Genomic DNA, 27,248 nt, shown 5'->3' with positions numbered 1-27,248 from the left:
GCCGGCCGATTGATGGAAAGCCTGTGAAGTTGAATTTCCAAGTCGACGGGAAGACCATTCAGCAAAGCCGGCTCCACCTCTCCGGGACATTCCCGCTGTTGCCTGGGCCCCGCAGTGCCAGAGAACCGAAACATCCAAGCGGATCAAGCTTGGCATTCAACTCGATGAAACAAACCCCCGACGAGTACGCTGAAACTCCTTCCACCACAGCCACATTCGCGGATACCGCCGTGTCGTCATGCGTACCTCAAAACGCAATTGCTGGCGAGCGATGTAAGAACTGCGATGCTTCGCACAGGCACTGCGCATACATCCCCCCCTCATCGACGATCAACAGGCCGTCTTGCGACAACCCCGACTTGCGTTTCCACCCCCTCCACCCGACCGCGATTGCAACCGGCAATCATTTCGTGTCGCGTCAACCGACCGCCCCCTTTGCTTCCCTGAGGGACCCCAAGGTGGCGGGTGACGACCTCAACCCGAATTCTGCTACAAGATGCCGCCGCGACGCCACGGGCGCCGGCAAATTCGCCGACGAGTCGCAATGGAAAAATAAGAGCTTTGTCGGAAGGAGCCTGAGAATGAGAACGGTCGAGTTGGGAGACACGCTCCCGGTACGAGGTTCGGCATCCATAGGCGTGCTCGGCGTCGCTGGATTAGGCAGCTGCAGCTTGAATCTGGATGATTTTCATCAGGTCGGCCCGTTGCATGGTTCGACTCCTCTTCAATGTGCGCCAATCGACTCGACGGAACAGAGCAGGTGGTTTGAGGGTATCCGGTGGAAACGTGCTCTCTCCATACCCTCCCAATCCACCCGGCTGGCTTCTCCATGCCACAACCAACAGCACGGTAATGGCTTACCTCATACTTTTCCACGGCGACCGCTCTTCCCACAGCTTTTGAGCACGGCTGGCTATCTGTATGGTTGCCTTTACTCCCTACCCACCAATGCGCTGCATTCGGGCTGCATACTTTGGGATGTTCAGATGTGGACCGTGCCCGGTCGCCAACCGGCGCAACAGCAACCTGGCTCGGGGGTCACTGCATCCGAAGCATCCGCTAGTGTCCTCCAACCGGCGCCGAATAAATCCCCAAGGAGCCCGTGTTTGTCGTCTCCGCATGACTCAACCCTGTGGTCTTCCGCGGCCCGGGCACCGAACTGTGTCAAACCTTGTCGTGTCCTTCCGCATCGCGTCAACCCGCCGCGGTTGCACTCTTTCGCAACCGGGACCAGAATCGCCAGCTCGACCGTCTGACTGCTTCGCGTCACCCGTCGAGCCCGCTGACGAGGCCGATCCCTAGTTCGAGACTGTCGTTGGTTTTGCTCCGACAGTGTTAGTCATGCAGGACCGTCCTCTCGCAATCTGAGCTGAGAAAGCCAAACCACCGGTGACGACGCTCAGTCCGGCGCATTAGATCGTCTTTCCATGACCACGCCATTGGACAATTATCCCCGTTGGTGGCAGCTCTTGCGTCCAGTGAACCAGATGAGGCCCGTATCACCTGCTAAATCTGGACGACCACCGTTGGGTCCGTCCCGGCTCGGCAGCGGTGCGGAGCCGCCCAGGCTGCATTCGTCGGCCCACCGTGTGCGACCACTCGCAGGTGGCCCGACGCCATGACCTAGCACCGCATCAAGATCTGGGGTCGGTTCGCTGGAGCCCGATGTTGCGCCGCGGTAGAATTTGCTGCACCGCGTGTAATAATGACTCCATGTCAGCGATGTCGGCGCGTCTTCCAACCTAGACCCGCATCGCTGCCTGCGGAGTTGTACTGCTGCAAGCGTGCATATCACCCCCCTGGCTATTTCCCCGGCCGCGCCAGCTGCTATTCCTGGCAGCCCTGTAACGTGGCCCTACTGTGGTACTCTGTATCGGCGTGGGCCTTGATGGCCAACCTCATGCCCTACCACTAACACGCGTCCTGGTGAGCAGCTTCCTTCTTCGTCCAACGGGCCATAAATCGGTGCACAGGTTTGTCGCAAATGGCTACGAAAGCAGCAGAACCTGGCGCCGAGATCGGAACTTGCCGTTGGCATTTGCGTTGCTCAAAAGACGCACAATTGTCCCGATTGGCCGTAAGCATTGCGCCCTTCTCAAGCAAGCCCCGCCAGCAGGGCCATCGAATGATTCATCGAGCGTCTCTGGGTGCCGGCACTGATGCGGCTCTTACCATGGCCCCTGGCATCTCAACTTGCCCGGCATTGTTTTCGTAACCCAATATATATCCAACGACGAGATCGGGTCGTTGGGGCAGTGCCTGCCTGCACGGCACCCTAGCCTGAGCGGCGCGCACCCGGCGACCCGAACCGCAAGCCAAAACCCCAGATGGCATCGCCGAACTCGCGAGCGACCGGCCCACAGCCGCCTGTATCATCAGAACCTCCAAGCCAGTTCTGCCGATCCCTGGATCGCCTCCCGAGCGAGCTGCTGCGGCCCATTGCCGAGGCCCTGGTCCCCGCGTGCCCTTCGACGACTCGGTTTGCGCTTCGTGCCTCGGGCACCTGGGAGTCTCGGAATGCCAACCACCAGTGGGCCGACTGGCTTGCCTGCCATCGCGAACTGCAGTCGTTTGCCCAGACTTCGCGCCGCATGGCCGCCATCGCCAAGCCCCTGCTCTACCACACCCTCGTCATCCCCACACCGCGCGCCTTGGTTACCCTGTTCCGCCGCATCGAGAGCTGCCCGGCTATACGACCGTGGATTCGGAGCATTACTTGTCTCGTCAACGTCGCCAGCATCATGACCGTCGGCGAGGTGCATGAAGAGTGGCAAAGACAGACTGGAGGTAGGACTATTTAATTATCGGTGCCAAACGAGCCGCCGCCTGACCGTTGATTAACTGTGGCCAGTATCTTGGGCCCGACATAGCGGAACGTATGACACCTATGACAACATCGCGTTAATCCTCCTCAAGGTCATCCTCGAAAATGCGCCCAACCTGCGCGACTTCCTGATGGCCTGTCCGGACTCTCCGCTTGGCGCGGAACATCTAGAGCTGCCGGTTTCTGAGGTTCGGGATATCCTGTACCTTCAGGCCGAAGACTACGAACTGGCCGTGTCAAACCTATTTGACTATTTTTCTTTTGGCGACATGCAGAACCTCGCATCGCTGCGCATATACTGCCACCGGGAGAATGGCAGTCGGCAGCTGAGCCTTTCGCGCCTGTTAGCCGACCGCACTGTCGAGACGCTGAACCAGTTGACGCAGGTCAAGACGTTGGAGCTGTGCTGTGCAGCAGCCCACCCCGTCTTGGACCATTCCATCGAGCTCCCGCCGCTTCCGCACATTGAGCACCTCCGTCTCTACGGCAGTGACATCCACGAGCCGAGACTTGTCGCGCTGTGTCTTGCGTGCGTCAACCTCCAGACCCTGGTCGTGCATTTTGAGTCGAGCTCTACCGACGAGGACCGGGACGTATTGCCGGAGGGCAAGACGCTGAGCAACGCGCTTGCTGGCCTTGCGGGGTCCCTGCGCACGCTGGAACTGGTCGCACTGTCCGAAGGCCATTACCTGACCCGCGGGACGGAACGGCCAAGGAAGCCCGAGAACCACCGGCTACGGTGCATCCCCGAGCTCGCGCACCTCGAAACTCTGACGCTGGACTACCGCGGCGTGTTCGGGACGCTGGGGATCCTGGAAGAGGACGACGGGGAGCGGCTGTGCCAGCTCCTTCCCCCGTCCCTGCGCGATTTCACCCTGGTCTGCGAGTGGGGAACCGCGAGGGACTGGAAGCAGAGCTACCTTGCGGACCTGGACATGGTGCTGCACGGCGTCAGGTGTCTGTGCGCCAGCCCGGCGCATCGGCAGCTGTCCAGTATCTCGCTCGCGATACACTCGTGGCCGGCAGAACGCAGGTTTCACAAGCGCTTCAAGCGGGAGGTGGAAACGGCGCGGCAGCTCTGCGCCAGGGCGGGCATCGTGTTCAGAACGTTTGATCTGCTCCCGACGTACCAAGACGAAGACGAAGTTCCGCCGAGTGGGGAAGAGGAGGAGGAACTCGAAGCGCAGCAAGGGGGGGAAGATTCGGATGACGGAGGGGTCGAGCCGGTTGCAGGGGAGGAAGAACTGGAGCTAGAAGAAGAAGATGAGGCATCCGAGTACTATTTCTCGGGCGACGAGGAGTCGGACCCCGAGAGGGAGGCACGCCGACCACCGACATTCAACGATTTCCTGCAGCGGCTCGGCGAAGACCATGGGCACAGCCTGGATGAACTGTTCTACGCCTACCATGAGGACCGATGGGACGAGTACCTGTTTTAACCGCTCGGCCGTATCACTACACACTTTGTCGGACGTCGGAAATTGCCTTAGGGATGCCTCGCATGGGAATCGACTCTTCAATCAAGCACGACTCGAACTCTGCCAATGCAGAACCCTAATTCAGCAGGCAGAGTGGCGACGGCCGTTTTCCGATGGAGCCAGGCGACGGAGCGGAAGCAGCGCGCGAAAGATGGCTTTGGATCGTTGGCTACGAGCATGGCAAAGCACGGCCTGGTCACGTCACTCCTGGGTAGATGTGACTGTGTTGCGGCCAAGCTCAGGCAGGCAATGGCTACATATTCAAGGCTGGCCTGGAGTGCCTGGGCAGGTATGACATGTTCTCCCACGAGTCGGGGGTATTGGGGTATCCAAAACGGAAACTTAGAGCCTAAGACCACCATGGGCCAGATGCCTCCACAACGCCCCACGGCTTAAAGACCCCGGGCTGTTGGACTTGGAAAATACAATCTCCACCGTCCAATACCGGGGTTCACAATGCGCAGATGATGGAGCCAACTTACCCAGAACAGCGAGGTCAGCGCCGCCCGTTAGACTTGTTGGCACACCACACGCCGAATTGGGTCACTTGGGAGACCATGGTTATTCCCATGATAGCTGAACTAACGACTATGTGGCGAACGACATGTGCCCGCGGAATGTTCTTCGCTTTCACTATATTCCAGCGGATCTTGGTAGTGAATCGAATCTAGGAGGATGAACATCCTAATCGACAGCTGTCCGGCAGCATGAAATGGATCTTTAGTTTTATTTCCACTCAGCTCCCTGGGTTGCCGCTAGTTGTTGTTGGCTTTAACGGATAACCAGGTACATTTCCCTTCTCCCCACATGGCACCCCACGGCCGGCGCATTCAAGGTTTCCGCCTCTGCTGCCATGCCGTCTCGGTGCCACGCATGGCTGAATTCGGCAGTCCATGTAAGGTGTGCCAACCCACGTCACTGGCCCGTCTCGCCAATAGGCCGTGAAATATACGTGTGTGTCGACTGGAGCCCCTGTGCAGGCACACTCCATGTTTGTCTCCCTCCCACCTGGGGGACAACCGCTGCTCCAGCAGAAACCCATGTCACCATTCTCATAAGCGAAGAAGGAAGTAACCGTCTAGGGGTAACTTTCTCCTTAGCCAACCAAACGCGTTTGCGACCCTACTCCGCTGTTCTTGTACTGAATACGGAAGCAAGGCTGAGCACGGGGCCCCTTCAAGGCCGCGGCAGGCCAACAGGGACAATCTGGCACGACGCCACACAGCCGCATGGAACAAGATGGCCATGCGGAGCAGTCAGAGTGAAATATTATGCCGCATTTGACCGCAGTCAGTTGGCCTGGCCCATACCTCTATGCACGGATCCTGAGCCTGATCCCGAGTCTAATCCTCTTCTAGGCGCGCCTCATCAACAGAAATGGACGGAATGGTGCGCCACTTGTACTCCTCGTCAGCAACCTCAACGGCGTGAAAGTCAAGGTAGTTGTCGATAAGCTCCGATGCGGATGTCGCTCAATCGGCGGATGGCATACGCGACGGCGAGTTTGCCGTTTCTTAGGACAGCCTAAACGCTATCGACTTCCGACAGGGGGTTCGTGGAAGGAACGAGATGCCGAAAGGACTCCCGGTCGGTCTTGACCAGAATCACGGCTGGGCCGGTCGACACGATGAAGTCGGACGGTTGAATCCTGATGGAGACGGCCATTTCTGGGTCGATTCGTTCCTAACTTTGCGGATTAACGCCGGATTTGATAATATTCCCATCCAAAGCAAGAATAGCCTAGGCTGCTTGTCAAAGATCTGGATGCTTCTGCCGGTATTTTGTGGAGGTTATGAAGCAAGCTGCGTGGTAGAGGCATTGGGGGGACTCAGTTGCTCTCAGATAGTCCTGCTGTGAGGACTGAGGACTGAGGAAGCGGGGTTTGACGCCCTTGTGCGCGCCAGACAGAGACAACAAATTATGCCCTCTCCGCGGGCCGCATTCCGAGTAACCTGGCGCCTAACAGCATCAGGCTCTGCGGCGCATGCCGAACTGCGGCGAGACCAGTGTGGCCTGGATGCTCACCCACTCTATGTCGAGGGTTAAGGGGGACTCTAGAGTGGCTTATAAGATCTATAACGTACTCTATGCCCCTCCTTGACTAGTACCAGTCTTATAGTTGTTTTGGAACTTATGAACATGGGTCCTAACACACTTACGTGAAGCCAAGTAGAGATCGGATTAGTCGATAGTCCGTCAATGAACGGGCTCCCTCAGGCTCAGCCGCTTAATATGCTCGAAGAGCCTTGCATGTGAATGAGGGCCCATAAATGGGGCTGAGCCAGGGCTTGGTGGTGCTTAAGCATCATCTGGTCCCTAGGACCCATGAGGTCAAGTGCCGCCGTGACCCCCCACCCAATGGCCCCGGAGATACCAACAGCAGTGCCTACTAGTACCTAGGTACTTCATGTTCATTAGGATCCTCTGGTTTTTCACTCACTCTTCTCAGTAGCCATGGATGCATTTGCAGACCAAAGCCCTCATCGCCCCCTGAGGCATCCAGACGAGATCCGCGTCGTGAAGCTCCATCCGGGCGCCTTCCACGACCCAATTGTTTGAACCCTCGAACACACCCGGCTTAGCAATGCCCGCGACGCCAACCCATATGTAGCCGTCTCGTACGTCTGGGGTGACGCTGCTCAAACCCGCCCCATCACGCTCGACTCGGCCGCGTATCCGGTCACGTGCAACCTCTTCGCGGCGCTGACCTACCTCCGCAACAGCAGCGACGAAACGTGTTTCTGGATCGACAGCCTCTGCATCAACCAGCAAAATCTCGCCGAGCGCAGCGCCCAAGTCGCCCGCATGCGCGAGATCTACAGTTTGGCGAGCCAGGTCACCGTCTGGCTGGGCGATTACGGAAACATCCCGAAACACGACTTGCACCTGGGCTATCAGCAGGCGTGCGAGCGAGCCAACCGCGCCATGCACCCGACCAGGACAGTAGCCAAGCGGCTACTGTACAGTGACGAGCAAAACGCCAGGTTGGCAAGGGGAAGGGATGCCATGGATGGGCTGCTCGCCCGGCCATGGTTCACGCGTGTGTGAGTGGTGCAGGAGGTGGCGGTGCGGCATATCCGACATGATGACGAGAAGGTCAGGCTGATGGTCGGACACCTGACGGTTCCGTGGTTTGTTATGTACCATGCGTTCAGGCACGTCCGTTACATCCGGCCGGAGCCCGACGACGGGGCGCTCCCGGAGATCCTCTCCTACCGCAGTGGGCTGTATTCGATCGTGCAGGCGTGACGGTACAAGCACGTCTTTACGCACCTTGCGGGCGACGAGAAGTACGTTGGTTTCGCGGAGCAACTGGCGATGCTTTTTTCGCAGTTCACCCTCTTTGAAGCAACGGACCCCAGGAACAGAATATACTCGCTGCTGGGCCTACTGGTCGGTAACGAGACGATCCCTGCGTATCTCGCACCGGATTACTCTAAGCCCCTGCACAGGGTGTACCACGAATACACGGCTTGGATGCTCAGGGAAGGCACATGCCTCGACGTGTTGGGCCTCGGCTCGGGGCCCCAACCCGGTCGACCCTCTTGGGTCCCCAATCTCGTCGGGAGAAAGGGCGTGTTCTACCGCAACCTCGAAACTCGAATCCAGCCAGACTCGTCGCTAATGACACGCTACTCGAGATTGAGGCACTACCAATCACTACGGTCGGGGCTGTTGGGCCCCGCTGCACAATCCACGAAGAAAGGCGTCAGGCCTCCCAGACTCGGCCGCCGAGGCCGGGAGGATTCTTGCAGAGACGTGTAGGCGGTACCTTCTGGAGTGTGAGGGCCTGCTGAAAACGGTGTTGCAAGTGCAGGCTTCTGATGCTGGGGCAGACATGAGCTGCGGGACCGGCTCGAAGAGTCCGGCAAAGCAAGCACCTCAGTTGCGCAAGGATCATGTGTCCGAGGAATCAACTTCCAACTCTCCCCGGCAGCATCTGAGCCAGTACTTTGCCGGCAGCTTTGCCGTTACACTCAGGGATTACTATAAGGCGCCGCCTCTACCCTAGGAAACACTCTATGAAGTCCTGATGAGACGCCCCTTTGCCTCCGGTTTTACCGATGACATAATACTCATCCAAAATTACTTATTGAATGGCACATATCATCCGCGCGAAGCTGTCACACAACCTCTCGCAGGATCGATTGCGGAGGAGTTCGACGGCTACGTCTTCTTCGTTTGTAAGAATGGCCACATCGACTTCTGCCGAAGCACCTCTATTTCACCGGAGCCGGGAGACATGCTGTGCCTGCTCAGGGGCTCGACAAAACGCTATATCCTGCGGCCTGTTGCCGGGACACACCATTGGACGCTGATTGGGACAGCTTACATGGACGCTGGGTTCAGCCTTGCCTGGCACCGAGACGGAACGGGAGAGGAAGAGATGCGGGAGTCGTGGGCTGCCATGTGGAAAGAGAATGAAGAGAGGGGCAATGTTGGAACCTGGTAATCCGGTTGACTTCCAGCAACAACAAGTAACTACTTGGAGCTGAAGAAAAATATAAAAGTTTCTCTCAAGTTGGGTGCGTTTCCGTTAATAGTCAAGTGGTATGGGCGGTTGAGAGGGGGTGAACATGACACAGCCATATCATTCGTGTGCTCCAAGTCCTGCGTGTCAATGTGACATCGTGATTAATGGTAACTTAAGGTAGACCGTAGCTTTACACTCCACACCACGCCCCTATTGCCATGCCCATGCAAAATGTGTCCATGCCCCGGTCGCGCAGTCTTTCCCCGTCGCTAAGTCGCTAACCCTTCGCACATCTTTCCTCCTGGTTGTATCCTTCCCCTTCGCCATGTCTCTTCCCCGTCGCTCTTGTGTTTCCGTGTCCAATCCATGTCCTTCTACCAGAAACCCATACCTTCACCCCAGTCAATCCTCTCTCGGACCGAAGATACTGTTGACCACACTATCTCCCAATGCCGCGAGGCGAGCCAAGATCCGAGAAATCTCGTCATTCCAATCGGTTTTAAGACTGTGACCGAGATCAACAGCCTGGAGGCACAGCAAATCGTCCAAGTAACAGAGGAGGAAGCCAGGCCGACCTTGGGGACCTGCACCTCTGCATGATTGTCCTCGGCCTCAGCAGCGGCGGCGGGGCTGGCTGTCATCGTCGCGGCGGAAATCATGCAAAAAGGACCGTCCACCGGGATTGGGATGTCACCACTGCACCATGTAATACTGAGGCTCACCCCGACGTGCGAACCATCGGTGCCAGTACGACAGCTCGGAAGTGACGATGGTGCTGGGGAGGTACACGGTCCGCAGGTTGGCAGTGAGTTCGGGGAGGATCCGCATAAGCTCAATATTGTCCAGCGAGGTTTTCTACGAGCCTGTCTGGGTAAGAGGCACCGCGATGTGGCGGTCCAGGCGGCGGGTGCGTGGGGTCAAAGTGTTGAGCCTGCAATTTCACATCTAGTCAGAACCCCATGACTATTGCCGCGATATGATACCGGGTGAAGACATGGGAGGGGTGGAAGTGACCTACCAGCTGAGGCACTGCTTTGACGAGTGGCAGTCAAAGAGGTTATGGTTGTAGTAGAAGGTGCTCCCCTTAACACAGAGCAAGCGGCAGACCAGAAAAATATCTTCTCATCTCACCCTGTTCTCACTCTAGCGAGGACCGCATGAATTAACCTTGATTGATTGACGCACACCGCTGGCCCAGCGGACCTCGGCAATCGTGGCTTCATTGGCCCTGACTAGAAAGGTGTCGATGAGCGTGTCAGCCTTGAGGAGGAGCGAGTAGATGCGCAGCCGGATCTCGCGTGGAACGCCCGGCACGCTGGCTTTCTCTGACGCTCTGAGCGGTGCCACCATGGCTTGTTGCCTCCTCGCTGTTATGGTCGTCCATCTTGCTATCCTGAGGTGGTTCAGTATTTGTGGTGACGAGGAGCGAGGGGACAACAAGCAAGAAAGGTGGTATTGGCGATTTATTGACAGGGAAGCGAGAACTCGACTGCTCGCCAGTTCGAGGGGCAAGAACGCAGGCTAAGCAATCTCTTACGGATCCTTTACGACCACTCACGCCGGAGTGTATTAGTCGGCGAGGACCCGCCCTTGGTGTGCAGTCGATATCACCGTGGCGACAGGTGCACTGTACCTGTTGTTGACATTGTTAAAATATGGCCATATTCGAGTTGACTCCTTCTCAACATACCTTCTTTACTCGCTTCATATGTGTAATGTTGGCGTAACACACAAAGTTCTCACTTTATGCTTTATAGGTTATTTCGATGTGTTGATAGGTGGAGGAGCTAACGGGAGTGGGTTGGGAAGGGGCCCGGGTTAACGGGTCCGGGGTCACTGTGGAAAATATATGAGATATGGTCTAGTCTAGTCTTCCACTCTTCACCCTTCCGTCACGGACAGAGTTGCCTACGGTTTCCTGGCAGGGACTAACTAAACGCCACCTATAGCGAAGATGAAGAAGGATACTCTATCAAACTAACCTCTATACCCTCGGTTCAATGTTGAATTGACTTTATGTTCTAAGAGAGCAAACAGTCATGCTCTTGACACCTCTTCCCCATCATACAGACCACGGACCTTGCGAAGAACTCACGACGCAAAGCAAAGCCAATGCTCTCTGTCTCCAGTCGTGAGGTTTATGTTTTTACGAGCCGAAGCTCGATCAGCAGCTGTCCCTGTTGATGTTTACCCACCAGTTTCCAATGGTGTTGGACTGTATCGTTGTAAGCAAAAGCCAGCTGGGATTCACGTTACGGCACAAGTTGATCGTAGCACTCGATGTTGCTCTCGGTCATGGTTGGACTTACCCGGCCGCGAGTGAAGCCGTGAAACCTCCCTAGGGAAGCGGAGAATTGTTCCTGCGATACCAGGTCAGTTGAGACAGAGGTCTGGGTGACGCAGACCTAGACTAGAGGTCAGACAGAGCACGTCCGTCGACTCACCCATCGGCAGTTGTACATGGGATGCCAGGCCATGTGGGCGACCTGAATGCAGGGTATTTGAACTTGGTAGTTGTTGTCGTTGACGACGAAGACGGATGCGCTCGAGGAGCAAGCCACCCGGGCCAGGCCGTTGGGACCCCGCGGCACGACGCAGGCGCCGTTTCCGAGCTTTTCGAGGTCTTGTTGAAATTGTTTAGCATAAAGGTCAATGTGGTCTTTGTCTTAAGAACTTGAAATGCAACTAACATGCGACGTTGCCATCGGTCAAATCGAACCAGACGCCCGTGCCGTAGTTGCAGTCCCACCGAGTCTGAAGTTGAGTCAGCCAGGCTGCTCGTACAATGATGGTATAGGTGCGACCTCTGTCATATCATACCAGGAGCCAGTCGTCGTCCGAGCTGGCTACGCTGTTCTCGCGCGTCCCCCACTTGGTTGGGGGTGGCGGGTTGAGACGCGGATCCTGCCGTTCCTCAAGCGCCCGGTGCGTCTTGTTGGATACGGTGGGGAACTGGTAATCCGGGTTGGCAGCGAGGATCTGCTGGACGATCTCCTCTGCGGTGCCCGTCAAGGTCACATTCGGCTGGCCTTCCTTGACTTGGCCGATCCAGGTCAGGCCGACGGCGTTGCGGGTGTCGAGTTCACCGCGTTCCGAAGCGGCATCACGAGGCAAGGTCTGGGTAACAGGAATATCAGTGATGCTGGACCCCAGGTGATGGTCTTAGGACTTTTTGATCAAAACTTGCCATTGCTGACACTTGCAGCACCAAGGGAAGCAGGGGGAGTAGGGTGAGCTTCATTGCGGTCTTGTGCGGCGGATGGTTGGGACTTGGGAGTATCAAAGGTCAGGTCTTTCAGGCGAGTGGCGGATCAAGAGGTTGATGGTTGCTTCGATCGAGGTTCCTTGGAGTGGATGGCACCCTTTCTTTATATTCGCAGCTCCAACGGCCCCTGACCAATTGCTACAACCTCCACGACCACGATGCCCTTCACTTCATCATCTCTCTCTGCGTGCTGCTGCCTCTCGGTTCCGATTGGAGGTTTTACGGCTCTCAACCACCATTCGGGTTTACTGGCCGGCCGACGTGCTTATGTAGACGCGGGACGCTCATGATAACAAACTCAACGTGCACCGAGCATTCGACGCAAAGGGGAGTATCGCCGCTCTCGCAGCGGGTTTGCGGCGGGTCTGGATTCTATTGGCATGGAACGGCTGCCGTTTCGGGTAATAATCTTACGCCCCACCTCACCACTTTCCCTGTGCACCAAGGTTCCTCAGCTACAGCTACAGCTGAAGGAGCCGTTGCCCTCGCAATGCATCATCTCTTCCAAGACGTTCCAAGACGTGATGTGATGTTGTACATATCACGTCTTCGAGGGTCCGGAGCGCCGAGCCCCGATAGTGGGGCGAGTTCGACGGCCCGGCCCATACGGCCCCACATCGGCATCGGGGAGGTTTCAGACACTCTGAACTTAACCCCGATTAACCAACCTTCTGAAAGGCGATTATCTTAAGTAAATGGTTGGTCTTGTGTTGTGTATCACGATGTTGTTCATGTGTTGGATGGTGGCCCCTGATGTAAACATACGGTGGTGATGTTTGGCTGCAGATTTTGTTCTCGGCCGGTGAAGGAGGAAATCTAAGTTGAAAGGGGTTAGACACTACAGAAATACCTATGAGGGACAGTGGAAAGATATTGTGATGAAGCGCCGCCAATCAACAAAGTACCTCCTCCCTCTTTACAAGTCACCGACCGGCTCTGACCCTATCCGGGCATCAAATACAATGTTGGCCACGTTCACTTCAAGTTTTAGCACCACGATCCTGACCCCTCTTATATCTCAAATGCACTTCGCGCTCCAATGTTCTGGTCGCGCTGGGTCTCCTGGCATCCGCCTCGCTCGAGGCACTGCCCACTTCCCTATGAAAACCTCCCGCTCCCCCCCCCAATACCACATCATCCTGGCACTTTCTTCATCGCCGACCTCAGAACACAATTCCTTTAGCCGGGACTAGATGCGAGCCCTTCACGCCAGGGACCACCACCCGCGGGGATTCAGGGCGCATGTACGAGTCCAGGAGGTCCTGTCAGAACGACGACTCGGATATCAGCTGATGTACCTGTACAAAGCAAGGTAAGTATGTGTTGGCACCCAAGCTAGACCACCTCACTGAGATTCCAGACTGACGCCGAAGTACTCACCGTTCCTTCATTCACTCTAGCTTTGCTCAAAAGAGTTTTGTCTTGAAAAACATCTTCCGAGGCAACTACGACTATCAAAAGAAGTTCCTACAACAGCCTCTGTCTTCCAGTCAAAATCTGAGGGCGCTGGTGGATACTGTCAAGGAGAACGCCATCTTCGTCTACGAGTTCTCCCCGAGCATTTCCTTCACTTTTCCAGGCGACCGCTCGCGTGTGAGACAAGAAAATAGCATTGTCAAGCGCTCCCTTGAAAGCCTGGCCGAGCTGCACGACAGAGGCATCATACATACTAGTAAGTCAACGGGTAGCATACGTACCATGTGGCCGATGACCATTCTCTCTCGCAGACGCCCGGAGCCGTCGGGTACCAAATGCTAGACCGCTCCGCGTCAGCAACATGTGCCCAGTCGTGCCGTAGCCGGGTAATCACATGTACATGTAATTATAGACTGACGACTTATTATGATTAGACATCAAACCCAACCACATCCTAATCGACAACATCGACTACGAACAGGCAACGCGTAGCAGAAACAGAGACCTCACCATCACCCAGGCCCGCATGTCAGACCTCGAGGATGCGGTCCTACTGGCCCTGACGGATGCATCGAGGGTTGCCTCTCCGGAAACGGGCTCTGTCGGAGCCCCGAGTCTTGGGCTCGCGCAAGACAAGACATGTTGCCTGAGGTCTAGTCGTTCGCCATCGTGGCAATCTATATCATGCTCAACCACATGTTGTTCCTCGAAAGCAATCAAGAGCTTAAGACCGACAGGGCTTGGGCCCACGTCCTTCGGAAACACATCATGTATCTCGGAACTAAGGATGGTTTCACTGGGCTCATGAAGCATACCAGCAAGGAGAATCCCTTTTGCGAGCGACTTCTGTCCTTGGCTGCTGAATTCGGCGATGGGAACTCCGGGAGGCCGTTCGCGACGCGGGATTTCAGGATCTCATTTTCCAGATAACAAGCCTGAATTCCAAGAGAAGGATCACAACCAGGGAGGCGCTGCAACACCCCTGGTTCCAAGACGCCGAGTCCCCCTGAATCCAGCACCGACATGGGTCTCAAGCTCTGGATACCGAGAGGGTGATCACGGCAAGGAAAGCTCTGCAACACCTCTGGCTCAGAGACACAGAGTCCCTGTGAATCCACGTATGGGTTATTGTTGTTGTTCTTGTTAATTATGGATGTTCGGGCAGGACAGGCAAAACCTGGCCCTCAGATGTCTCTGGGCAAGCAGGGACGCGCCGTGCTGAGCCTTATATACAGAAGTACCGTTGCTAGAACCACAATTCCAACCCGTCTGCTCCTACCACGGCTCCCGGTCTCGCGCATAGCTCAACTTTGCTGCTGTCTGTAAGGTGTCGCCGTTGACTCCCTTTACGACGGCCCACAACATGCCCAAGCTTTCCAGAGACCCAATTCCCTCTCCTTGTCCGGTCTCAGTCAGATCCCTTCATTGACTGTCAGGGAAGGTCGAAGGCCTGCTGGCGGCGATGTATGGGGGGTTGTGCCGGTGGTACGCGATATCTCTTTTGAACAGGGGCTACGGAATCAGCAGGTTCTCACAGTGGACAGCAATGCTCAGTAGAAAAACTGTTGGAGTGTATTTCATGTCCCGTTACTCGTACAAACTAAACCAAAGTACCTCAAGAAATCACTTCTTGAGCGCCACCGCGGCCCTCGCAGACACGAGCTGGGGAGCCATCTCGTACAGCTTCAGGACATCCGCCGCATGCATAAGGAAGCAGTTGTCCTGAGCCATCTTGGTGAGCGTCTCGCCCCCCTGGAGACAAAACCCGGCGCGGGGCTTGTCGTGCTTCTTGAGCGTGGCGTTGAACTTGTCCACGGCCGCCAGCCACACGGGCTCATCGCCGTGGCCAAAGTTGGCCGGCAGGTTCATGCTGATGCGGCAGTCGAGACTACCGAGCCACACCACATCAATGTCCGGGACCTCGGTCAGGATTGCGTCCAGGTTGTTGATGCCCTCGAGCGTCTCGATCTGCACCATGATGGCCGCCTGGTCGTTGAGGTTCTGCCACACGTCCCGCTTCCCGTCGGCGCCCATGTCGGTGATGCCCGGCACGAACCGGAACGGCGGCATCGAGCGAGTGCCCTTCTGCTTTGTGCCGAACTTGGCTGCCGACACGACATACTTGGCCTGCTCGACTGTCTCGACCTGCGGAATGATGATACTCGCGCCCGCGTCCAGGGCGAACCCGATGGCAGCGTGATCGTGACCAGGGACTCTGTAGCAACACGAACAATCAGCAGGCCATTCCAGAGGGAGTGACGTTGAATGGTGGCAGGCCGCGACTCACCGGACCCAGGGGATGGTGCGACCCTCGCTCATGAACACGATTTCATGAACCATCTGACGGTCTGTCAGCGTGTTTTTCAAATGAGGAAACAATGTGAGCCTAGTACTGCAGTCACTCACAGTGGTCATCGTCTCGACATCGCACGACGTGTGCTCCCAGTCGATCCAGACGCAATCGTAGCCCATCGGAGCAAGGAAGCGCGTGATGGGAATGGAGCTGAGGCCGGCGTAGTAGCCGATGAGCGGGGGGATCTTCTTTTTGTGCGCGTCACGGATCGCCTGGCGGACGCGGTGTGGCTGGAACAGAGACGGCGCCCTGTACGCTCTCATGTCATCCGGAGCGCCGGGGTGGATAGCCGCGGACATGTCACCCATGATGGATCGGTTGGGGGTTGCTGATGGAAGATAGTAGTGTTGGTCGTAGTCGATGTTGGGTAAATGCTTGTTGATGTTGCGATAGCAAAATCACGAACCGCTGCAAAAGTACTTGTTGTGAGGGAAATGTTTTGAAAGACTGGCCATGGAGCTCGGTGATCCTTATACCCTTCGACCTGTCGGATCCTTCCTTGATGAGAGAACCAGCTTAGCTTGCCGGACAGGCAGAAGGCCCCCTGGGACTGGGAGATTGAGAATTAGGCAGTACGGTCCTTCCAGTTCGCGGTTCTTAGCGAGTAGTATGCTGACTGCAGCTGCCGGATTCATGAGTTTACGAAACCGGGACCAGTTGGGGCCGGTTGAGACTGTGCAAACCATATCGCCGCAGCTTCCCATGCACTTCCCAAGGCTGTATGACGGTCGTACAATGGTGATACCGGTCCTAGACGTAACGTCCCCAATCCCCAGGGCCAAGGGCGCCAAGGGACCGACGGGAGCCAACCGCATGCGTGCCGACACTTTGGCAGCGTTTGGCTTTGACTTCTGTGCCACAGGGCTGCGGAAGCTTTGCGGTGTGAGCAGTACTTCCTCGGCGGAGGAGTCCGCAAAAAGATCGATGACCGCAACAGGAAGTTGGTTAGCGGTGCTTGTTTCCACATGAGCAAGCAACGGCGAACAAGCTCCAGCTCCACACGACGACCGCAAGTACCACGTTGCGGGGGATACTGCAACCCTGATAAGGAAGGGTTCTGTTGGAGGTGCTGACGGAAATCAGGACGACTCTCCGCCATGGGTCGAGGAAACGCTCGAAGGGATGCAAAGTGTGAAAAGCCTAGGTCTTCTTGTAAAGTCCAGGTTGATAGGTACCAAGGAAGCTGTCACGCAGCTCCAGTCTTCTCGGGTGGGAGATAGTGTTGGGGAACCAGAAACGTGGCTCTGCTGGCCGGGAAAGAATGTTGGAGAGCGCAAGTACAGGAGTCAATGGTGACTGAATGCCTCACACTAAGTCGGGGATGCAGCCCTTCAACCTGATGCATCCGAACATCGCTCCTTCCGGCCTACGGTGCTCCGACTCGGAACGACTTGGAACTACTATACTTGTGGTAGGAGATGCCTGGAAGGATGGCACGCTCCAGCTTGGACGCTTCCTTACCATTTCTCAGAGCCATTTGGCGCAGGTAGTAGGACATGCCAAACCCGAGTGGTGCCCCGTGCCAGTTGCTGAAGCGACCCAAGTACCAACATCAAGACGACAGCAATCCCAGGCCCAGCCCATAATGTCAGAACAACGACAGCTGCCTCAAGATGAGACGGGACTGATCACAATGAGCCGAGTTTTTCTATGCTAAATTGGAACGATACACACGCAGATGTTCAATGATCCCTTGTCAGAATATCCACTCCTCGCCATGCACCAAACCATAAGAACCCTGAACCAACTCCACTCCGTTCAACTCCACAAGCCATAACTGAGGAACCATCACACCAAAACCGATACAGCATTCTCCCGGTCCTCCTTGTCCTTCTTCATCTTGAACAGCTGCTTGATCATGTCCCTCTTCTTCTCCTTCGGCTTGCCCGTCCCGCTGCCCGACGACGACTCATCGCCACCACCATCCCCTTCCTCAATCGCCTTGAGGTCAATCCTGGCCGTATGCTTGGAAGACGAGCGCGAGACCGCCGAGCTGCCCTCGTGGTGGTGGTGGTGGTGGCCACGACTCCGGCTGCTGCGGTGGCTGCGATGGCTCTTCTGGCTCGCCGCCTCGCTCTTGCCGCCATCCCTGTCCTTCTTGCTGCTGCTGCTGCCAGCACTGCTTTTCCGCTCAGGAATCTCCCCATTCTCCTCTCGGTGGTCACGATGAGAGTGATGATGCCTGCGACTGGCACCGCTCCGATGACTGCGGTACGATTTCTTGGACCGCTCCGTCCTGGCACGACTGACCTGCGAGACAGAATCGCACGGCTCGACCTCGTCTAGATCCCGGTTGAACCGCTCCCTGAGAGCCCGCTCCGCCTCACGACTCATCAGCTCCACATCCGCCGACTCCCGGTCCTCGTCGCCGCCAAACGGTACGATCCCGCGCCGCCACGTCTCAATGCTGCTCAGCTCCTCCACCTCCCTCAGCACGAGCGCCTCGTCATAGCTGGCCGCACTGGTGGCCCCAGCAGCAGCATGCGGGAGAGCCGCCACCTTCTCCGCGGCCGGCGCCTCGGAAACAACACCAGCCGCGCGCATCTCAAACGGCGCCTCGAGCGTCTTGGCCGCAGCGATGCGCTTGACAATCTTCCACCCGCCAAACATGACGACCGTCACGCCGACGGCAATGCTGGTACCGATCAGGAACTGTGGGCTAGCGAGCAGGGCAAACACGGCCGGGCTCCCTCCCTTCAAGAACCCCAGAAACGCCGGGCTCATCTTGCCGATCAGGGTGCTCAGCTCAGCAAGGCTCAACGCCACGGCGGCGGCGGCCTCGGGGTTGCGCTGCAGGTGCTCGATCATGGTACTAGCGGTGTGGTGCACGCACTGCGCTTCTTCGAGGAAGGATTCGATGCGGTCCATTAGCGTCAGGGCTTGCGCTTCTTGCGGGTCTTGTTGCTGCTGCTCCGGGGATCCGGCGTTGGGGTCGAGATCCACGCGAAAGGCGAGATCGGGCGGAATGTTGCCGTAGGCGAGGTCCATGTCGATGGATTTCTTCTTGGCTAGGGACGGGTCGGAGCGCGGGCGTTGGACGAGCTTCTGCAGGTTGGGGCCCGGGCCGGGGACAAGCGCGCCGGATGCGACAGGGCCAGCCGACTCGGAGGCGGGCGGCGGGGCTCCGAGGGCAAGCGTCGGCCGGGAAAGCTGCATGTCCCGCGGCGCCGTCTCTGCGTATGGAGACCGGTAAGCCTTGGACGGGGATGACCCGGAGACCTCGGAGTGTGTCTTGAGGTTGCCCTCGGTCAGCGCGGGGAGAGGCCGCTCTGAGGACTGGGGCCGGTGCGGCCGCCGTGACTGGCGGCTGTAGCGGGAGAGTGCGTGCGAGCGGCCGTCGTCGTCGTCGTATGACCTTCGGCGGCTGAAAGCATCGCGGAGGGATCGGCGGTCGTACGCATGGTGGATGTATTCGGGGTACCTGCCGTAGTAGTATTCGTCGTAGTACGGATCGCTGCGCGATGCCACGTCAAACGTGTTGGCCCGCTGGATCGAACGGCGATGTGCCTTGGCGGCATCCTTCCGGTCGCGGTAGGCAGCCTGGGCCTCCTTGAAGATGTTGACCAGCTGCTTGCCCTGGAGGGTGTCAGTAGATGGACCGGTTTGTGTGATGGCGTACAAGGTAAGGCAGGTACGTACGGTGCTGATGACCTTTCCCGAGTTATTGATGATGGTGATGATCTCCGTGGTCGGCATTTTTCAGTTGTCGAGGATTTGCCTATCGTCGGTTGGAGTTCGCTGGTTTGTCTGGTTCAGACCACTCGCGTTCAAGTTCCTCCCATGCCAGCGTAAGCGCCGTTCTCGAACCGCAACAGGAGTTTCCTCAACTGCTCTCGAAGCTGCTGTTCACTCGCAGAATTTGAACGGTTAAGGTGGTATTCTCCGCTTGGAGACGTAATGTTGCGGTGGTTGGGAGAATATGGCGCCCATCAACCTGGCGGCCCAGCGGCCATGAACCTGGGTCAAACAGCAGGACTTTGATCGCAAACGTTTCAGGCCGCCCAATGCGATATCGAGTGGCAGCAAACGCTGGCGCATCGCACGCAGGGCTGGCTGCATGATTGGACGGTGTCGGCATCGGGCAGAAAGCGGCAAAGCGTCCAGATTGAGGCGGCATGCATCCGATCGGCGCGGGCTGGCAGAGGCGGTCACGCCGTTGCTCACCGCATCCTCCCTGATCACTGGTTGTGCGGGGTCCAGCTGCGGGGCTGCCCAGCGTGCTGTCTCCTGTAACTGGTGTAAGTGGCGGCGGAGGGAACCAACCGGGATTGAGCCCTACAGGACTGAGCTGAGGTGGCTGGGAGTCTCGATTTCATCGGATTCGTGTTTGCTGAGTTGGCCATCCTCGGAGAATGTCATGTTCGACTCCTGGAAGCTTCCAAGCTCCTGTTCTCGGGAATCACTACTGGACTGGGGTCAGTCATTGTGAGGGAATTCTGCCACTTCATCAGCATAAGCGAGCTCCACTTTGGACACTCTGGGTGACAAGCGCCTGCAGGACGGATTGTAAGGACCGCTGCTGTTGGGCGGTTCGGGCGAAGATTGAACGCATGGCTCTTCGGCTGCTCTCGTTGACAGTTTATTGATCAGCTGGTACGGAAAGTCGAATCCAGGAAACACCTCACAGTCACCCAGCACCACGCCATCGCCCAGGGAGAGCAGGATGCGAGTTGCTCAATCCAACTCTATGCAAAAGAGAATATACAAACCGAAGGGTATCCCGTGAAAGAAACCAGTCGTAATATCGTGAGCGTTCCGCACGCAACTTTTCGACCTGCCTCAAACCATTGTCCCATTCGTGAGCAAGAGGCCAGCCCCACCAGCTCTCTCAGGCAATGTACACCGGCAGCCGACTGCCCAGCAACTCGCTCTTCGGGATCTGCACATCCTTCTTGTTGAAGTCGTGCAGCAGAAGCCAGCACAGCATCCTAAGCACCAGCGTGCACCAGATGGCCGTGGCCTCCGAGTCCAGGCTAGAGGTGAGGTCCATCCCAAGAAGTTGATGCTGATGCAACACGCGCTCCGGCGGATGGATGTGCAGCACCGGCACCGACTGGCTGCTTTCGTGCTTTTTGAGGTGCGGTGGGGGAGGGCCCGGCGAGATGGGCCGTGAAGGCACGGCCGAGGGCGTCGGTGGCAGCGATACCGCCTTAGCCTCGGGGTCGCTGTACTTGGCCTCGGTGAGGTTGTCGATGGACGGCTCGCGTGAGTGCACGGATGGCGCGCGTACGGACGGCGCGTAGTGGGTGTCCTGCCGCCGCTCGTACGAGGCCACAGCGCGCGTTCGCACTTGGTGCAGCACCTTGAAGAAGTAGAGATCCATGAAGAGTTCCTGGCGCAGTTCGGGGCTAGCGGCCGTAAGTTCGTCGAAGTGCTCGGCCTTCTTTGTGTCGGTGGTGCGCGTGCTTTTGTTGTCGACAGCGTCATCGGCGCCGCTCTTGTCGTTGATAAGCTTCAGGACTTCCTGGAAGTGTTCTCGGACGACCACCCGGACGAGATCTCGGTTGCTTTTCCGGAGATATTCATCGCACCTGTCCAGCACGTCGTGCAGCGTGTCGAGGAGCTTCATCGAGTATCCGGGCGTCTTGGTCCGCTTGTCCTCCGCCAGAGTGCGTACCAGATGTCCAGAGTCTTCCTCCAACTGCTGAATTTGGAAGACCGGCGGGAGCTCCGAGTCCGAGTCGGTGATTTTCTTGTAGTACTCCTTCACAAGTCTGCGAAGGTTAAAGAAGTTCTTGTCCCAGTGGTATGGCGTAGGATTTGGCAGCATGCGGAAGGCCGTGTTGCGAATATGCAGCGTCTTGCCAAGCATACCCAAGAGCTCGAAGGGCACTATTACCGGTCAGCGCAAAAAGGACAAGGAGAGGCTCCGAAATTGTCATACCTGGGAAGAGATGACCGTGCTTGGCGTCGTCGGAGCGAAAGTAGTTGGCAGTGTCCGTGTTGCACTCGATGAGCACCATGGTCTCAGCAATCTCCCTGGTGCTGCCGAGCTGGAGAATGCTGAGATCTTTGGCGTCCTCGATGGGCACCTCTATCCTGCGCTTGTCTTTGTTCTCCTCCTGAAACAAGGTGGACACGAAGCCGCAGCAGAGCTCCTTGACCTCGTCGACCGGGATCACGCGGTTCTCCTGGAATCGGCTCTTGCCGCAAATCTGCAGGGTGAAGGTGACGCCTAGATCGGGAACGTTGGAGCCCACCAGCATGTAGCCATTCCCCTCGGCGCGGTATCGGTCCCGCGACCGGTCAAACTCCTTCCAATAAATGCCCATCATGGCGGCGATCTCAAGCAGGTGGCACATGGCTGTGGTGGCGTAGGGTTTCTTGATTCCTGCAGGCATCGTGTCCCAGCTTCGCTTCTTGGCCTGGAGGGCGACGGCCAGCGTGTGGCTTTCAAAGCCGGCGAGCGGCAAGTTGTGTGGCGGACCGTTGTTGGAGTGATGGTACTGCCAGTCCTGGCTCTCCTTCTCCATCGACTGCAGCTGCGAAAGCAGTATGACCCACGAAGCCCTCTCGTTGTCGGCCGTGTGCACCCTTTTCTCCCGCAACGCTTGCGTCTGCGCCTCCTCTTCCTTGGGCAGCAAGGCCCGTGTCTCCTTCAAGCTCTCGTCGGTGCCCTTGACGAAGTAGATGGGCTTGCCCTTGATGGGGCCTTTGTCGTTTTTGGGCTCGCAGACGAAGATGACGGGGGTCTCAAATTGGACTTCGAAGCGCAACTCGGTCGGCCGAAATTTTCGCTTTTTGCTCTCGTGCCATTTGCCCATGACGCTCTCGCCGCAGTTTGAGTATCCAGCGGCCGATGCGATGTATTGTTGGAGGACCTGGGCCAGGGTGCCAATGAGGGCAACCAGCGAGATGACGAGGGCGACCCAGTTGATGACGCCGTCATTGTCATTGTTGCCGCCGCCGCCGGCGCTCATGCTGTTGTTACCCGTATCGGCCATGGTGCAGAGGGCGTGCTGGGGACTTCAGGGATCGAGGAGTACGCTGGTGTCGGAGTCTTTGCCGGGCGAGGCTCGCAAGGCTCTCCGTTGCGGGTTTCTGGTTCATCAACCGAAGACCTGCCTGTCAGCTTGTTGAATGAAGTGATAGTTACCCATTCAACTTCGTCCAGGAACTGGGTCAGAACATGTCGAGCGGAGCAACCAGGCCCGCGCAGGAAGAGATACCTTGGCTGGTGATGTAGATACCTGCGCCTCCCCTGGTCTCATTCTCGGACATGACGGAGCTGGAGATTGATTCGACCGGGGAGGCCAAGAAATCAGCTGCGGCTGCGGAACCCTGAAGCGAAGCCATGGTCGCATTGCACAGGCCAGAGGACCAGTCTCAATCCAGGCGAGCGACTCAAACCATTCCCAAGATTCTCAGCTGCATGCGGCACAGAGCTTGTTCGGCCAGTCAATTGTGTCCGAACTGGGACTTTTTGTGTTTGCATCTCGCGCTTTTGCCTGCTCCATGGCGGCGAGTGAACGCCTTTGGATCGTTAAACCAGCAGCGCGTGGCCGCCCAGGCCGCATGCGAGGGTCCCTCCTTGCCTGTCACGGATAGCGCGTGTTCAAGATAGGCCGCGCCCAGCCCTGGAGGTCCTGGCTTTCAATGTCAAAATCGAGGAACAATCAACTTTTGGGCATGCATGCTGCCCAGAAATCATCGCTCTGGATGTAGTCAAGCACCGCATCTGGTAGACCTCGGTTTGATGTTGCCGACATGGAAAACAACGGCATAAAAAAGATCACGATGGTTTCCGTAGGGAAGCAGCATCACAGTGACGTCACTGGAATGCCGTCTCTCGCCCAGTCGCCCAACAATGAATTGGTTACTTGAACCTCGGTTCAGAATTCTCGAGGCATTGGATATTGGTTTTGATGTCCTCAATTTTCTTTTCGGCCGAATCCCAGCAAAAGAAGAGCAATCGCTTTCTGAGCCGGTATCCATTTCACAATTTGGTCAACATGCAGTCGGCCACACATCAAAAAGACGTTGAGGCCGGGAGCAAGGTGGCCGGCCAGCCACGCAGCACCAAGAGCACTGTCCTTGAGTCGGGGGCTGCCATGACACAAGTACGAGGTCTGCAGCAGTACAGAAAGAAGGGCTGACACACCCTCCCAGGACTTCTCCCCCATCCAAAACATCTGCGCCCACCTCAACGCCTTCCACGTCTACGCCTCGGACCCGACGCGCGTCGTCGAGGCCAACCACTACTGCGGCCACCTGACTGAGGACGTGCGCCAGTGCCTGCTCTACGACAGCCCCTCGCCGGGCGCCCGCCTGATCGGCGTCGAGTACATGATCAAACCGCACCTGTACGAGACGCTGCCCCATGAAGAGCGCCGCCTCTGGCACAGCCACGTCTTTGAGGTCAAATCGGGCATGCTCGTCATGCCCCAACCCAACCCGCTCGTGCCCCAGGCCGTGTGGAACAAAGCCGAGACGGCCGAGATGGAAGAGGTCATCAAGCTGTACGGCAAGGTCTACCATTTGTGGCAGGTCGATCGCGGGGACAAGCTGCCGCTTGGGGAGCCGCAGTTGATGACGAGCATTACTGCCGAGGGGCAGGTGGCGGGGTTGGAGAAGATTATGGACGAGAGGGATCAGCGGTTTGCTGGGTGCGATTGGAGGCAGAAGAAGGAGATTCGCAAGGGTATTGAAGAGCCGCGAATCCATCCTGGTGAGTACTTCCAGGCGCAGAAGTTTAAGAGCTTAGAACTGAATTTACAGGCGCCGATTACACATGGAAAAAGAGCTGAAGTTGGAGCACTGTATTAGCCCGTGTAAGAGGGCGATCAGGTCTGCCCTTGATGTGAGCTGGGATTTATCTCACTTGCAGACGCTAGGATGTAATTTGCCAATCTTTCAAACCGGGCCACCTCCAGAGTCGCATTCAAGCCCTTTGCATCACACTTTATTCCTGGTGTTGAGCAGTTCAACGTGTCATCGGAGATGTCCACAGAAGATGTAGGCGGGAAGAAAAGCAGGTGGTTTGGCCGGAGTTAGGGGTCAGATGGAGGTTTGGCAGTATTTGCTAACCATTTGAGGCTTTGTTTGCGACGCAAAACCACCAAGATTACCCTTAACCAACGCAAATAAGGCTCCCGATTTGTGTTACTTGTGGTGTCGTCTGGCCATCTGTTCGTCTAAGTCCTCGTGGGAGCGGTTGTGGTGGACGATGATGGTGTTCTGTCCGCTCCCCCGAGGCCTCGGGACTGCTTTGACCTATGTGTAAAAACCGGCTACAAAGGTTGTCAGTTGAGTACATACTACATGTAGGCAGCGACGAGATATTTGGGGGAAGTATTAACCCACCGGACCTCCGGGGGCGTGCATCTGCCGAAAATGTGTAGCTGGACGCTTGCGGTGAAGCTTGGATGCGCTTTGACTTATCGTCAACCGTGTCTGCCCCGTCTCCTGGCTGCGGGTCCGGCGTCAAGGAGTTCAGCAAAGTGTCCTCGACGTAGTCGCCTTCCGGAAAGTAACCCGTATAGTCGTATGTCATGTCTTGGGGGTCGATAGAGTGCTTGTTCAACATGTGCCGCTTCCAGCTGTCCTTTCTATTGAAGGCTTTGGTGCCTTGCCTCGAATATTCGCACTCAAGCTGAGTGCAATAGAATTGGCGCGGCGTAAGGTGTTTGTCATTGATGTGGCGGTCGAACTGCGTTTTTGTGACAAAGCTCCGCTCGCATCCTGGGTGCTCGCACTGCCAGAGCTTGTCCTGCTTGTGGCTGCGATACTTATCAGCCTTCACATTAGGTCAGGGCAACTTATGTAATCGGTCACCAACCTCGCCGCTGGCTCGTCGACTGTGTCCGTCTCTGGTAACTTGAAGGAGCTGTTCGAGACACTGGCTTCTCCGTCTGATTCATTTGAAGTTCCATCGAAGTCCTCGTCGGATCCTGCGTTTGCCGGGAGGATGGTCAACGACACCTCTTCAAGGTGTCGGGCCATATGGGCTAGTCTTCCGCCAGTGGGCTCCTCCTGGCACAGCGGACATGTGAAGGAGGTGTTGGTGAATTCATGTTCCAAATCGAGATGATGCTTCCACGAGTTCTTGTCTGGGAAAGGAACTGTGCTATACAGGCAGCTTGGGATGACGCAGACGTACGGCTCGAGATCCGAAAGGACGTGCTTTCTGTGTGGTCGTCAGCTTGTTAGAACCAGAAGCCATGAACGCCCAGGCGGTTGCCTTAGCCTACTTCCAAAGAGACTTCCAGTTCACGCCTGGTAAGCGGCAGGTGCGCCCGCATATATCGCACAGGAACGGTTTTCCCTCGAGTGCTTCGGGAGGGGCCGGTGGGATCTTGATGGAACCTCCCTTTGTGCCGTGGTAGGAGAGGACTGTTTCAGCGTACGAGCTAGGCGTGGCCAATGAGGTCCCTAATCCGGAATCATGGAAGTCGGAAGCAACGACAGTCCCAGACAGCATGAGTGCTGGCTCCGGCTTGTTTGCTGGCCGTTGAGCTTCACGGATGTTCTGTTCCTTGTACTCAGACAATCTCCGAAACCTGTCCCAGTTCGCCTGGCCGAGAATGCGAGCCAGTTCAACATCCACATTCGGGTAGCGATGGCGAATGCGAGACGCAAGATATTCCGCCTGATCCCAAGTTGACACAGGCCCTGGGACTGCGGCTACCTCGGCCACCGTTCTGTCTCGAATTGGTTCTTTGTACCTCGGGCCAAGGTCCACGAGACATCGGATATCGGTTTTGATGTTCTCAATGATGTCTTCGACTGAACTCTCCCAAGTGAAAGATGAGCAGTCGCTTTCTGAGTCGGAATCTGTGTCGCTGCCATCGACATTGCGGATAGCGAAAATTGTCGCCTCAACCACGTCTTTGGCCTGGGCCGCCTTCTCGTTCAGTCTGCGATATGCAGCATCATCAACACCAGGGAGCAGCACGCCCACAAGTTCTGGAAAAGTTAGCGCGTGAAACCAGTGTAGTAATCAAAGGCCAGTCTAAGCTCACTCTCTGTCAGAATTTGGCAAAGGCTGACCAACAAGCGGTAGGTGGAATACCGCAATCTCCTTGACTCGGCCAAGACGTCGTCCAGATCACCGGTGACCGCGCCGTAGCCGTCGCACCACAGCTGAAGATAGCCATATTCGCGCTCAAGCGTCCGAAATACTGCTTTCGATGTCTGCCGCCGGGCGTGCTGAAGAGCGAGTGCAAAGAGCTCAGAGGCAGTCCTGCTCAGACGAGAGGCAAGTCCATCCGTCTGGGATGACGAAGGCTCCGCGTTCCCTTCGCCGGGCACCGAGTGTTGCCAAGTTTCGATCCCGTAGCTCATCGTCCGACGTCAGCTAGATGATGCCATGCCCGAATGGGTCATCATGAGACAGACGATCGCACGATGTAGATGCGGAAGTGAGAGATAGTAGAAGGCCAAGGGGGAAGCAAGGCACCATAGCAAAAAAACTGCTGTATGTCTTGCTGGGAGGGCAG

General features: G+C 56.8%; 12 protein-coding genes across 12 annotated transcripts; 6 read left to right on the top strand and 6 right to left on the bottom strand.

The window, feature by feature from the left end:
• Positions 1-2: 2 nt before the first annotated feature.
• On the top strand, positions 3-1,481 carry N657DRAFT_320787 (uncharacterized protein). Its single transcript, XM_062786793.1, has one exon. The coding sequence runs from the start codon at positions 165-167 to the stop codon at positions 1,254-1,256; it is 1,092 nt and encodes a 363-aa protein (XP_062642845.1). The 5' UTR covers positions 3-164; the 3' UTR covers positions 1,257-1,481.
• Positions 1,482-2,327: 846 nt separating this feature from the next.
• On the top strand, positions 2,328-7,551 carry N657DRAFT_684751 (uncharacterized protein; the record flags this gene model as incomplete). The annotated part of the gene is made up of 4 exons (XM_062796714.1): positions 2,328-2,787; positions 2,852-4,250; positions 6,885-7,346; positions 7,404-7,551. 4 exons carry the CDS (start codon positions 2,328-2,330, stop codon positions 7,549-7,551), a joined length of 2,469 nt encoding a protein of 822 aa, XP_062642844.1.
• A 1,915-nt stretch (positions 7,552-9,466) lies between these two features.
• On the bottom strand, positions 9,467-10,126 carry N657DRAFT_637594 (uncharacterized protein; the record flags this gene model as incomplete). The annotated part of the gene is made up of 4 exons (XM_062791522.1): positions 9,467-9,607; positions 9,659-9,707; positions 9,795-9,859; positions 9,962-10,126. 4 exons carry the CDS (start codon positions 10,124-10,126, stop codon positions 9,467-9,469), a joined length of 420 nt encoding a protein of 139 aa, XP_062642843.1.
• A 519-nt stretch (positions 10,127-10,645) lies between these two features.
• On the bottom strand, positions 10,646-12,329 carry N657DRAFT_675162 (uncharacterized protein). The gene is made up of 6 exons (XM_062795799.1): positions 11,964-12,329; positions 11,597-11,893; positions 11,467-11,530; positions 11,221-11,399; positions 11,086-11,136; positions 10,646-10,991 (listed from the first exon to the last, which is right to left on the bottom strand). The coding sequence occupies exons 1-6, from the start codon at positions 12,015-12,017 to the stop codon at positions 10,941-10,943; spliced, it is 696 nt and encodes a 231-aa protein (XP_062642842.1). The 5' UTR covers positions 12,018-12,329; the 3' UTR covers positions 10,646-10,940.
• Positions 12,330-13,234: 905 nt separating this feature from the next.
• N657DRAFT_684749 (uncharacterized protein) lies at positions 13,235-14,387 on the top strand (the record flags this gene model as incomplete). Its single annotated transcript, XM_062796713.1, has 4 exons — positions 13,235-13,353; positions 13,442-13,713; positions 13,892-14,058; positions 14,115-14,387. 4 exons carry the CDS (start codon positions 13,235-13,237, stop codon positions 14,385-14,387), a joined length of 831 nt encoding a protein of 276 aa, XP_062642841.1.
• A 693-nt stretch (positions 14,388-15,080) lies between these two features.
• N657DRAFT_637592 (Phosphoenolpyruvate/pyruvate domain-containing protein) lies at positions 15,081-16,118 on the bottom strand (the record flags this gene model as incomplete). The annotated part of the gene is made up of 3 exons (XM_062791521.1): positions 15,081-15,672; positions 15,745-15,797; positions 15,864-16,118. The coding sequence occupies 3 exons, from the start codon at positions 16,116-16,118 to the stop codon at positions 15,081-15,083; spliced, it is 900 nt and encodes a 299-aa protein (XP_062642840.1).
• N657DRAFT_320752 (uncharacterized protein) lies at positions 15,991-16,865 on the top strand. Its single transcript, XM_062786792.1, has one exon. It carries the CDS (start codon positions 16,264-16,266, stop codon positions 16,777-16,779), a length of 516 nt encoding a protein of 171 aa, XP_062642839.1. The 5' UTR covers positions 15,991-16,263; the 3' UTR covers positions 16,780-16,865.
• Positions 16,866-17,598: 733 nt separating this feature from the next.
• Positions 17,599-19,506, bottom strand: N657DRAFT_684747 (uncharacterized protein; the record flags this gene model as incomplete). The annotated part of the gene is made up of 2 exons (XM_062796712.1): positions 17,599-19,386; positions 19,450-19,506. The coding sequence occupies 2 exons, from the start codon at positions 19,504-19,506 to the stop codon at positions 17,599-17,601; spliced, it is 1,845 nt and encodes a 614-aa protein (XP_062642838.1).
• A 268-nt stretch (positions 19,507-19,774) lies between these two features.
• On the top strand, positions 19,775-20,414 carry N657DRAFT_320669 (uncharacterized protein). Its single transcript, XM_062786791.1, has one exon. It carries the CDS (start codon positions 19,868-19,870, stop codon positions 20,237-20,239), a length of 372 nt encoding a protein of 123 aa, XP_062642837.1. The 5' UTR covers positions 19,775-19,867; the 3' UTR covers positions 20,240-20,414.
• A 224-nt stretch (positions 20,415-20,638) lies between these two features.
• N657DRAFT_582509 (uncharacterized protein) lies at positions 20,639-22,730 on the bottom strand (the record flags this gene model as incomplete). Its single annotated transcript, XM_062789620.1, has 2 exons — positions 20,639-21,642; positions 21,695-22,730. The coding sequence occupies 2 exons, from the start codon at positions 22,728-22,730 to the stop codon at positions 20,639-20,641; spliced, it is 2,040 nt and encodes a 679-aa protein (XP_062642836.1).
• A 788-nt stretch (positions 22,731-23,518) lies between these two features.
• On the top strand, positions 23,519-24,881 carry N657DRAFT_650619 (DUF1264-domain-containing protein). Its single transcript, XM_062793985.1, has 3 exons — positions 23,519-23,870; positions 23,920-24,478; positions 24,529-24,881. The coding sequence occupies exons 1-3, from the start codon at positions 23,763-23,765 to the stop codon at positions 24,555-24,557; spliced, it is 696 nt and encodes a 231-aa protein (XP_062642835.1). The 5' UTR covers positions 23,519-23,762; the 3' UTR covers positions 24,558-24,881.
• Positions 24,555-27,225, bottom strand: N657DRAFT_650618 (uncharacterized protein). Its single transcript, XM_062793984.1, has 5 exons — positions 26,772-27,225; positions 26,001-26,715; positions 25,589-25,936; positions 25,114-25,529; positions 24,555-25,040 (listed from the first exon to the last, which is right to left on the bottom strand). Exons 1-5 carry the CDS (start codon positions 27,091-27,093, stop codon positions 25,024-25,026), a joined length of 1,818 nt encoding a protein of 605 aa, XP_062642834.1. The 5' UTR covers positions 27,094-27,225; the 3' UTR covers positions 24,555-25,023.
• Between the last annotated feature and the right edge of the window lie 23 nt (positions 27,226-27,248).

Source organism: Parathielavia appendiculata (genome assembly GCF_033297405.1).
Source record: "Parathielavia appendiculata strain CBS 731.68 unplaced genomic scaffold N657scaffold_32, whole genome shotgun sequence".
Lineage (NCBI taxonomy): Eukaryota > Fungi > Ascomycota > Sordariomycetes > Sordariales > Chaetomiaceae > Parathielavia > Parathielavia appendiculata.
The sequence above is the reverse complement of the archived record's forward strand: the minus strand, read 5'-3'. Positions and strand labels throughout refer to the sequence as shown.

Excerpts from the sequence above, each read along its gene's own strand:
- N657DRAFT_320669 (XM_062786791.1), top strand. The coding sequence starts at position 19,868 with ATGATTGGACGGTGTCGGCATCGGGCAGAAAGCGGCAAAGCGTCCAGA.
- N657DRAFT_320787 (XM_062786793.1), top strand. The coding sequence starts at position 165 with ATGAAACAAACCCCCGACGAGTACGCTGAAACTCCTTCCACCACAGCC.
- N657DRAFT_320752 (XM_062786792.1), top strand. The coding sequence starts at position 16,264 with ATGGAGCTCGGTGATCCTTATACCCTTCGACCTGTCGGATCCTTCCTT.
- N657DRAFT_675162 (XM_062795799.1), bottom strand. The coding sequence starts at position 12,017 with ATGAAGCTCACCCTACTCCCCCTGCTTCCCTTGGTGCTGCAAGTGTCA. Across the intron at positions 11,400-11,466 it reads GACCGATGGCAACGTCGCAT|ACCTCGAAAAGCTCGGAAAC; the intron begins GTTAGTTGCATT and ends AATTTCAACAAG. Across the intron at positions 10,992-11,085 it reads ACGGCTTCACTCGCGGCCGG|TCCAACACCATTGGAAACTG; the intron begins GTAAGTCCAACC and ends ACAACGATACAG.
- N657DRAFT_650619 (XM_062793985.1), top strand. The coding sequence starts at position 23,763 with ATGCAGTCGGCCACACATCAAAAAGACGTTGAGGCCGGGAGCAAGGTG. Across the intron at positions 23,871-23,919 it reads CGGGGGCTGCCATGACACAA|GACTTCTCCCCCATCCAAAA; the intron begins GTACGAGGTCTG and ends ACACCCTCCCAG. Across the intron at positions 24,479-24,528 it reads AGAGCCGCGAATCCATCCTG|GCGCCGATTACACATGGAAA; the intron begins GTGAGTACTTCC and ends CTGAATTTACAG.
- N657DRAFT_650618 (XM_062793984.1), bottom strand. The coding sequence starts at position 27,093 with ATGAGCTACGGGATCGAAACTTGGCAACACTCGGTGCCCGGCGAAGGG. Across the intron at positions 25,937-26,000 it reads AACTGGAAGTCTCTTTGGAA|AAAGCACGTCCTTTCGGATC; the intron begins GTAGGCTAAGGC and ends ACGACCACACAG. Across the intron at positions 25,530-25,588 it reads GTCGACGAGCCAGCGGCGAG|CCACAAGCAGGACAAGCTCT; the intron begins GTTGGTGACCGA and ends TAAGTATCGCAG.